Genomic DNA, 11058 nt, shown 5'->3' on the forward strand with positions numbered 1-11058 from the left:
CTAATCTTGAATCGATTCACATTTTGCAGAACTACAGATGTGCCTGAACAGTGCTTGGATCTGAAGCAATTTTGTAGTGTTAAGTGGATTTAACTGCATTCCAACAAGTGTTCAGCTTAAATAATTTCCAGACTGGACTGCAAGATATAACAAAGTTGGTAGGCATGGCTCAGCTGAATTCCACACTATTGGAATTGGAGAATTGTCCCAAGGGGAATTGTCCCAAATATTGCAGTGGCACCCAAAGTCAGGCTGGCATCACCGGTTGCTGAACAAGACGCTACCAGTCTTAGTTTGCAACTTAGCCCCTTCTATTAAGACATTTTAGCTCCCTCAGCAGAAACCAGAAAGGAAGGTCAAGAATCCTCCTATACTTCCAACAAAAGCCACAGAAAGAAAATGACCTCTCCACTTCTCACTCTCCCCAGTCATTTCCACATCACTTCAACAGCCAGCACAAGCAACCCCAATTACACACAAGTAACAGATCATGTGGCCACTCCTTGAAGGAACAGGAATAGCTAGAAGGTCCCTTTTGGAGAACCTACCAGTAAACCTAAGTAAATGTGTTTCAGAAATGACTATGCAAACTAGGAAGGAAATGGAAAAGCAGCAAAGAGGGAACTTCCCAGCTAGGCGATTTAATTACCACGTTGAAAGCTGCTGGGCCTCATTCAGTTTAAAGCAGCAGAAAGCAAAGCTAGAAGAGGAAAGGGGGTGCAGGAGTGGGAAGTTATGCATAAACAGAGAGTTAGGAAGATCTCCCTGAGTTTTAACCCTCAATACATCAAGCTGCTGGCTCTATCAAGCACTGAAGGAGTTAAGTGCTGAAGTGCTGATCCTTAATCAGCTTTCCCCCTTCCCTTCACATGTGATTGAGTGAAGCTGCATTGAAGCAGCCCAAAGGGCTTATAACAGCTCAATTTTGCCGCCTTCAGTTTTAATCCCCGTCACCCAGGCTAAGCGGCCTGGGCAGTACAAGAGCTGCTACTCAGTGGCAGTCCGGGCACTGGGCTCATTATTAGCATCATCATCATCTTCTGCTTCGGCCGGCTGAAGATGGCTGGACAGTTCTTGGATGACTGCTGCCTTCCCTATCTGGTCATTCCTCCTCTTCTCCATAATAAGATCCTCCAAGCTCTGGAATTCTAACGTGTGGCTGCGTTTGTCTCCCAGCCGGATCTGTAACCGATAGGGCTGCTTGCCTATCCGCAGCTCACCACCAATTTTGAACTCACGTTTGCCGTAACGGCACCAGGCTGCAAAACACTCCGAGTTCCTCCAGCTCAGATCCCGGTCCTTGCAACCCACTTGATCCAGGGCATTCCGTACCACTGTTGCGGGACTTAGTGGTTTGTAATGGTACAACTGGTTTGCGATGCGTCCTCTCCTGCCCTGGCTGGCATCTGTCAGAAAGCTGTTCACTATTTCCAATCGATGTAGATGCACCACTTGGAAATCCCCGACGTATACCACCCAGTGTGGGTACTGAGCCTGGCACACAAACTCCACCAGATCGCCAGGTTTGCACCTGTTCAACAGGTTTTCTGGGGTGTAGGTGGCTAGATGGCCCCCTCCACCTCCATCCACCTCATCCGATAATGTATCCTCCCCAGAAAAGTTTTTCTGATAAATGCACTCATCGCGATAATAAATGGAGCACTCTACTTCATGAAGCTGCGGGTCATAGGGCTGCGATGCGGGGGGGTCCCTGCCTAAGTCGGACACCACCGAGTCCTGCTGGGGCTCCACTTCATCATCATCATTGGAAAATATGTAGGAGACCCCAATCCTGGGACCCTCGTCTCTGTCCATACCCGTCGGGTCGGTTGTGGGGACCTCCTTGTAGCTGAGGTGGGTCAGTTTCTCCACTTGGTTTCCCATCCCTGCTGAAACGAAAACCAATGAGGGTATTAGTACAGGTGCAAAGAAAGAGCAAGCGCTTTGTGGGTCTCACATGACCCTATACTTCAGTCTCCTCCAAGCTGATGCCCTCCAGATGTGTTTGGACTATAATTTCCATCATCCCCAGAAAGCATGCCCAATGTAGCCCATCATATCTGGAGCTTATTAAATTGGAGACAGCTCTTTTAGTCCATATATACATCTAAGAAATGGTAAGCTATTTAAACGTCTTGGAAGACAGTCACTAAAGATCAGTGTCATCAAGTCACTATGTTACACAATAACAGTAACTTGCCTAAACTTTTGCTTTTTTGTTTTGTTTATGTTTTTACAAGAAACAACTCCTGGAAGCTTGGGTAAATGAACTTCTCGGTGTGTATGTGCCTGGAAGGGTGCTGAGGAATCCTTTCTCCATCAGCTATTCCTTTGCCATTCGAAATTGACCCTGTAACTTGTGGTGGAAAGATTTGGAGGGGCAGGATCAGGGTTTCTGCCAGTACCACTGTTCCCTAGACAAGTTATCACAATGCCGCAGTAGTAAGACAGCGCAGAAGCTTTCCATCTGAGAGAGAAACATAGGCTGCAATCCCCTGCACACTTACCCAAGAGGAAACCCCATCGAATTCAGTGGGGCTCAAGTTTTTTTTTATTGTTATATTATCATTATTTATGTATGTATTTCTGTATTCTTTGTGAGCCGCCCCGAGGCTTTGTTGCGATGGGGGCGGCACAGAAAGGTTTTAAATAAACAAACAAACAAATAAGCACAGATCTGCAGCTCATGGTTACCTATAAATCACACTAGGGTGTTAATCAGCCCCACTTGGTAATTCTCTAGCAATGTGAAGCATTTCTCCAATTCTCCACAGGTCAGGATTATCGACCTGACCATTTTGCAGAAGAGAATCAAGGACAAGAGATGGCCTATTACAGTTATCTGGTGAATTGGTGGCTCATTCAAGAGGCGAGCCAATGCTTCCCTTGCTCACAGACCCGCTCCTAGCCACTGTATGACAGAGGGCTTCCCAAATAGTCACTCTCGACTAGGAAGTCATTGGCAGTCTTACACAACAATGCCCAGCGGGATGCAAACAGCTTCCCTAAATGCAGCCAGCCCATCTCAGCCTGTTCTAACCCAGGTACATTCCAGCTGAGACTTCCCTGCTCTCACCCGACGTTTCAGACCTCAGCCCCAACCATGCCAGCTGACATGGCTAAGTTCTGAGTGTTGTAGTTCAAAACATCTGGAGAGCACCATGTTGGGGATGGCTAAGCTGGTCCGAACTTCCCCAGCTCTGCAGTGGGGCCAGACAGGGCCCATCCCCAGGCCTGCTCTCCTTAGATTCTTCCATCCAAATGCCAAAGATGAAACAGAGAATTTTACATGCGAACCATGCGCTGCCACATGTGCTGTGTGATGGAGCTGGCTAGATGCACAGACTGCTTGATCTGGAAATTTATCTGAAGAACAGGATAAAAGCTTAAACGGGACCAATAATGAAACAAAGCGGATGCAGAGGGGAAAAGGTAACAAGTGGCTTAGGGTCAGAGCCAAATCAGACGTTCAACCGAAGGCTGTCCCTGCATCTACTGCCTGTGCTTGTTTTTAAACATGCAAGCATGCCCATGGGGAACAGGCTGATTCTTGTCGGTATGGCAGCAGGTGGGAAGCTGGGGTTTAACCCTCTCCTTCCCTGCTTAGGTCCTGTGGACAAACCCCTCTTCAAAAGTTGGCATTTGCTCTAGAGGGATTTCCTCCCAACACAAACGCAGGGTATTTGTGAATCCTTTGTTGGGGGGGGGGGTGCTTCAGGCACTCCTCAGGGAAGAAAGGGGTTAAACTCTGGCTTCCCTCCCAGCCTCAGTTCACATTTTTTGCCTGGCCCTTAAATACAATGAGGTCACCATTAGCTGGGCATAGATTGGGGGGATGGGAATACCCGAGGAGACAAGGGGTTGTGGCAGCCAGAAGCTGGGGGTGAGAAGGCTCCAATCCCTCCAAGAGGAGGAGGAGGCTGATGCTGGAAAAGGAACAGATGCCGAGATACGAGGTCTTTGCCCACCTGTTGAAAAAAGGGGAAGCATCATGCACAGCGGAGATGTGATAGGAACACAGGGGGATGCTAAGACATAGCAGGGAACAATGAATCAGAACCTGGGGAAGTGTAGCCAGAGGCTTCAATTGGCAAGAGTGCACAAAATTGCTGCAAGCAAGCAGTAACTACCAAGATTACTTCCCCCCATCCTCTGCATCTATTTTGGTGGTACAATTTTTTTCTTGGTGGGGGGGGAAGTGCTATTTTAGCTTTGTTATTATTAATGGTACATTTTCAGCAAATGTATGTTGCATTATATCCAGGGTAAGCAACCCCTGCCTGCAACTCCCATCCTCCTCCGGCTGTGTGGCTGGTACTGATGGGAGTTGTAGGCCAAACCCTCTTCTGCAGAGCAACCTGAGCAACTTCTCTCATGCAAAAGGTGAAATGGAAGTTAAAGAGTGGGAGAAAGAGCACAGAGGAAAAGGAAGGATTAGAACTAAGGCCTGGCTTTGTTTATAAGGATGACTGTGAGCTAAAGCCTGTTGCCACACTCACCTGCTTTTGTTTCACAAGACAGCAGAGGAACCCGTTGCCCCCACTCCCATTAAACCTGCAGGCACAAAATCCACAAAAAGGGCTTCTGAGCAGGAATACGAAGCAAATATTCCCAAAAACACGAGAAAACCCCATGGAATAGGCAGCCCACAACAGGTTCTTAATATCTTCCCATATGGCAGGACTAACCGAGCAGAGCTAGTCGCAGTTTCCGGCCTTTGAGGGGAGCGTCTATCACTAGACAGGAGTGAAGACACCCAAGGAAGCGACAGACACAGGAAAGCTTTGGCTAGTCAGGCTGGCTGAATGCTAGGGGTGACCCGCTCTTGCTCTCTCCACCCAGCCACAGCCAAGTGAAAAGTCTCACTGAAAGGAGAGGGCCTTACTTTGGAGTAAACATGCCAAGGATCCAGCTGCACAGGGGCCAGCCTGCAATCAGCACTGATGTTATTCCATCTGCTGAGGAGAGCCGAAGGCATCAAAGCAAAGGTCACAATTCACACAATCCCCCCTGCGAGGTGTCCGATCCAAGGGGATTCCCCCAACTATGAGGAGCCACTCATAAGAGCAGCAGAAGAGTCCTGCTGGATCTGAGCAAATGTCCAGCTGTTCCAGCGCCAGCTGGATACCAGTGGCCAGCCAGAAGTCTTTGCAACGTAGTCAGATGGTCGCACTGGCAGTGGAGGACATCAAAACTGGCATCAATGTTCTGCATTTCTATAATGTTCCCAGCTGCTCAAAGCCCTGAACCCACCTAATTTGCCCTTACAGCAACCCTGCAGAGTAGGCCATTGTTATTACTAAATAACAACGGGAAGGTAAGCTGAGGTTGATAAATGGTTTGCCTGAGGCCAGCGGGACCTATGAACTCTTACTGGGGGTAAAGTCGAAATAAGTCCTGAAGGGCTTCACTTCGGTTAGACTCCAGAAGTTCACAGCGAGAGAAGGCGGACGTCCCTTTCCCTCTGAATCTACGGAGGCCACTCTCTGGAAAACAAGGAAAACAAGAAATTAGGAAAGAGCAGCGTGGCTTACTCCTTCCGAAGTGACCCAGAGACGCTGGCAGAACCCAACCCTTAGAATAGCTTTCCGCGGTTAAGCTTGGCTTTGCCTGCAGACACCTACCCGGCTTTCAAGGGCGCGCGCAAGCCGGGGAGGGGCGCGCGCGCTATTTTAGCGACGCGGCGCCATCCGACGCCCCGGAGCCGCCCTCCCTCCTCGATGCCTTTGCGGAGTTTCTCTTTGGAAACTTTCCGAGCCCGCAGGTCCGCTCCGCCGCCGCTCCATCGGAGTCTTCCTCGGCCCCCTGCGATCAAAGTTTCGCGTGCGTGCGTGCGTGCGTGCGTGATGGCGGCGGCGGGGCAGCCCGAGCCCGGCGCACCAGAGAGCCCGCCACAGCCCCGGGGGAGCGAGCGAGCGAGCGAGCGAGCAAGCGACTCACCTCGCAGCTGCCTGCGAGCAACAAACAAGCCGAAGATCAGCCCAGGTGCGCCCGGCGGCGGCCGTCACCTGATCCGTTCGCCATGCCTTCGCCTGCTTCTTGCACCGTCCTGAGCGGCTGATGGCGGAGGCGCCGCGGCTGGAAACTTACGCGGCGGCGGCGGCGGGTGCTTGCGGGGCAAAGCGGCGGGCTCGGCGGGTGCGCCCGCGAAGGCTGCCTCTGCGGCGCCGCGCGAAGAGGAAGAGCGAGCAGCAGAGTTGCCGCGTGGCGGCGGCGGCGACTGCTCAGCGCGGCCGCAGGTGGCTCACGGCCGGGCGTCTCTCTCTCTCTCTCTCTCTGCGCCGGAGCTGCTCGCTCGCTCGCTCGCCCGCGCGCGCGCGCGGCCGCCTCCTCCTCCTCCTCTCCCACCGGCCCGAGCAACAAGCGGCGGCCGGCGGAGGCGAGCGGACGCGGCGCTCGCGATCGGCGGCGGATCCGCGGCGAGGGATCGGCCCCCGGATTTAAAGGAGCCGCTCTCCTTCAGAGGAGAGGGCGAGGGGCTTCTCCGGGGAGGGGGGCTTTCGCGCTCGGCCGGCGCCAGGCGCTGCTGCTTCCTCCTCTTCCGCGCCCCCAGCCGGACCGCAGCGCCGCTCGCAGCCAGTGGGGGGAGCTTTCGCTTGGGGGCGGGAGAGGAGGAGTTAAAGCGCCTGTAGTTTGATTTTTTGAAATGTTTGAATTATTATTCCTGCTGCCCCGCACGGGCACACTTGGCGGGGGTGCTGCTGAGCCGATTGCCGGCAAAACCGGCCGGAGAGCCTGTTCTAAGGGAAGGGAGCCAACTTTTCCAGCCGACCGGTGCTCCTGTGCTTTTTGGAGCGGAGGTGCAAACGGAAGTAGTGTTCAAAGTTGCACGCTCGTTCCTGCGCCGGGCCCTGCAAGAACCGGCTGTGAAAAAGCACTATCCGAATTGCTGCTTCTTTGCAACATGCCCCCACTCCGCCAGTTGCCGTCGCCCAAGCCAGGCAAGGTCCAGTCACAGTGAGTCATAAGGTCTTACCTGGCTCTGTAAAGGGCCAGCAATTTACTACTTATCAGGCGACCTTGAAGGAACAAGATCAGGCCAGGTGGACGTCAGTTGGCATCCTTCCCAGTTATGACCCGACTGGACTCAGTGGAAGAACCTCTGCCTTGCCCGCAGAAATTCTGGGTTTAATTAAATGGACCAGTAGGTGTATTGAGGAAGAGATTGCTCTTGTTCGGGACAGCTTGGTTATTTAAAGGGCTGTAAGGTTTCATTCTTGCGTCCCTACCCCAACAACCTATTATTTCGATTGTGAAGCACAGTGTCCCTTTCTCTTCCCCCTGCCCCCCCAACACTATTAATTTATTTGGTATGTTTGTAATCCGCCTAATAACTAAAGCTCTCTGGGTGGATCTCAGCTAATTAAATAACTAAAATGCTTTCTGCAATGCCAGAATAAAAATAAAATAAAACACAGTTCACATATTTAAAAGAACGAACAACCAAGAAACAACATATGAAGTGACAAAAACAGCCCTACAGTCTGGCACTAGGTCTGTAAAATTCCCTGGGAGGAAAGAAGGGTTTTTGTGTGATGCCAGAAAGGAAAGCATGTCAGTGCCTGGTGAACCTCTTTGGGATTCCCAAAGTTATCCCAAGAAGACCCTTTCGCTGGTGGCAACCTATCTAACTTGCTCTGGCAAGAGCACCTGGAGAAGGGCCCCTAAGAATGGCCCAAGGGTGGGAGCAGGTACATGCAGGAAGAGGTGTGCCCTTAGGTACCCCGTCCCAAGCCCTTTAGGGCTTCGAGAGTCCAGGCTAATGCCTCGAACTGGGCATTGAAATGCACTGCAAGGCAAAAGCATTGACATCACATGGTTGAATCGACCCAGTTCACAGCCCTATTTTGCAATAAGGCAAAGGCAATCCCATGTACAGTGTATTGCAGTCATCCATCCAGGAAGTTACCAGAGGATGGGTAAACGTCACTAGGCTATCTCTGTGCAGGTAGGGTATATTGATCAACTGGTAGAGCTGGGACCTCAAGTGACAGTGATGGATCCAGGAGCACTCTGTGCTGCATGCCTTTCGGGGGAAGTGCAGCCCTCCGGAACAGGTTCAATACCACACAAATGGGCAGACGAATCGTTTGCTAACAGTACCTCCTCCTTGTCTGGGCTGAACTTCACTTTGTTGGCACTCTCCAGTCCATCTCCCTGCTCGGGGACCAATTGAAGACATGCGCTTGGTGTTATGAAAAGGAGAGGTAGAGATGAATATCACTGACAGTAACGGCAGCTTAGTCGACGTCCCAGGATAATTTCCATTAGGGTCTTCATGCCGATGTTAAGATGGAGGATAAAACCGAGCCCAATGGAATTGCATGATGCAATTTCCTTGGAAGAGAGTAACTGCCTTCTGGAACTGACCAAGTAGGAATCAAACCATGGTAAAACTGTGCCCACTACTCCTAATCCAGGTGGCCACTCTAGAACAACACCCAGGGTCAGTGGTATGGAAAGCCACTCAGTGGCCCAAGAGGCACGGCAATCAAGCCAGGTCAGTCTCAATGCAAGGCCTAGAGCCAGATTGGAATGGACCTGGAAATCAGCCACATCCAAGAATTTATGGAGTTAATCAGCACCTTGCTGGAGCTCATTGCCCAAGAAGGGGATAGTATCAATTGCCTGACACTTCTGGGCCTAGGCTAGGTTTCTTCAGGAGTGGCCTGATGATTACCTTTTTTTGAGAGAGGGAGTCTGGTACTCCCTAGGAGGAATCTATATCCTCCTGGATGAAACTGGCTTTTCCTTATTGGAAGCAACGAGCCAGCATGGGCCATGGAAAAGCACACATGCATTTGGACAAGCTTCTTCATGCCCCTTGTCTGTGTCCTTATACCATAACAACTGAAACTCATCCAATACACCTGGAGCAGGGAGTGCTCCGAACCCTTCCGTTCAAGGAAATGCACTAACAAAGGGGACGAAGTCCTGCTGACACTGCATGGGTTTTTCTTCGAAATGTTGTGCAGATCTTTGAAAGTTTCGTAGCTGTTGAAAGTGTGCCCATATCCCTCTCAGGGTCAGGTGGGAACAATACCTTCAGCACCCAAAAAAACCCCTGTAGGACAGCAGTGTGAAGATGCAATGGAGCTGCCAGCTTCACTGATCTTTAGCCCACAGTGATCTTTAACCAGTGTTTGTCCGATCCAGCATGAGTGTTTCTCCATTGTTATCCACTTGCCTCATTGCCTTCACCTTCAAGGTGTACGAAGGAGCTAACTGAGCCCTGGAAAAGGCTGACCAGAATTTCACCAGGAGCACCAGTCTTACCAACTGGAAAATCTCCCAGACCTGTTTAGAAGCTATGAGGCTGCTCTAGTTTCCAGGGTGGGCATACACTTCTGGAACGGGAAAGCTGCTGAAAGTCTAAATCTCAGCCAATAATGATCTGACCATGGCAAGGAGACAGGCGTTAAATTCTTCCGAATTCATCATTTTTCTACCCAAGTGGGGAAGAATCCAGAGTTTGAACTGCCTTATTGTACTGGGTTGATAACATGTTGAGACAGCATGGTTGTTTCGGTACCCATGAAGTCCTGAGCTGCACCCGACTGGACAGTCTTGGTCCCCCAGGAGAGTAATCCTGGGAATCCTCAGCACCATGAGTCTTGCCTGTGGAGACGGGGAGACTGCTGGGTAACAGCACTGAAAGTGCATCAGCAGAATCGCTAACCAGTCCTGGATTCTCAGCACCAGATACAGACACTCCAATTAGCCCTTGGGCAGATGCAAGGTCTGGAGATAGAGAAGGAATGTCTATAGACTGCAGCAAAGCCTCCTCTTCAACCTGGAATCTCTGCTGATGCAGTACTAGATACCCAGGAGGGCATGGCTGGGTGAGATGAGCTCCCTTCTCTTCACATCTGCTTCTGCATCATCACCCACAAAACTATTTGCCAATATCAATTAAAAAAACACAAGACCCTGAGTTCATGCAGTTTTGCATTTTAAAGCACACAATCCTATAAAAAGTCTGACAGTTCCCAATATCCACCAGCAATCCATGACTACAAGGATCCAATAGAGCTTTCTTCATCCCTCGCTGCTCTCGGGTGGTCTGTCGCAAACTCACATGCACCCCCTCCCCCTGGGGAGCCATGTAGCCTGGAATCCAGGACCCAAATTCCTAACTGCCCATCTAGATAATTCTGAACTAAATGGAAAAACAGTTGGACCTGGTATGCAGACAGCTTTCACTGTTTCATTTGACTGCTTTTGGAATGGTATGGGAATCATTCTATAAGCTATAAATGTTTAAAACATATTTTCTGGTGTGTGTTCTCTGCTGCTGAGTGGTGTGTGGGCAGTGCTTAATTTCTAAAAAAGAGAGACGCCACTGCTGACGCTCAGGTCTATGCAGGAGCCAGGCCATCTGCCTTGGAAATGTTGATCTGTGAGTCTTAATAGGTAGGATATTAAGGCTCGGTCTGCTTAGTGATGGACTGATGGGTAATGGGTAACCTTCCCGACAGTTTTCGAAGGGGTGTCCATGCTAGTCCAAACACATCAAAGAGACTTGTGGCACCTTAAAGATGACTGCATTTGTTCTGGCATAAATTTTTGAAAGCATATGCCAGAATAAATTGGCTAAGGTGTTGCAAGATGCGTTGTTTTAAAGACAAACAGATCTGCTATGTTTTAGATGCGCACGGGATGCTGTCCAGAAAAGGGAGATGGAAACGCGCTCTGACAGGTGCCAAGCTCAGCATTATCTGGCTCAGTTCATCTTTCTCTTTTCCCCCCTCAGAATGTGGCAGATCTTGAGTTTTCAAGACTGGCCTGCTGACCTGGAATATCAAGCCACTGTGGCTTGGTTTAACACATGTAATCTTCATATAAAGATGGCCAAGTTGATTGGTACAACAGACAGGAGCAAAGAGGCTGGTGGGACAGTGGGAAAAGCAACTATATCTCTCTGATTACTTCTGGAAAATTTTAAAGGGACAGAAAGGACAGCTTATAACTCCACCATCGACTTTTTCTCTGTATCAGTTCCCCCTCAACATGTGTATCTATTCGGGAATTGAAAAGGTCTTTTCTTTCAGAAAACAT

The 11058-nt window shown here is 50.2% G+C and overlaps 1 protein-coding gene across 1 annotated transcript; it reads right to left on the reverse strand.

The window, feature by feature from the left end:
• Positions 1–781: 781 nt before the first annotated feature.
• Positions 782–4534, reverse strand: LRATD2 (LRAT domain containing 2). The gene is made up of 2 exons (XM_044450428.1): positions 4500–4534; positions 782–1889 (listed from the first exon to the last, which is right to left on the reverse strand). The coding sequence occupies exon 2, from the start codon at positions 1882–1884 to the stop codon at positions 988–990; it is 897 nt and encodes a 298-aa protein (XP_044306363.1). The 5' UTR covers positions 1885–1889; positions 4500–4534; the 3' UTR covers positions 782–987.
• Between the last annotated feature and the right edge of the window lie 6524 nt (positions 4535–11058).

Source organism: Varanus komodoensis, unplaced genomic scaffold, assembly GCF_004798865.1.
Source record: "Varanus komodoensis strain SLA01 unplaced genomic scaffold, ASM479886v1 scaffold66, whole genome shotgun sequence".
In the NCBI taxonomy this organism is placed as follows: domain Eukaryota; kingdom Metazoa; phylum Chordata; class Lepidosauria; order Squamata; family Varanidae; genus Varanus; species Varanus komodoensis.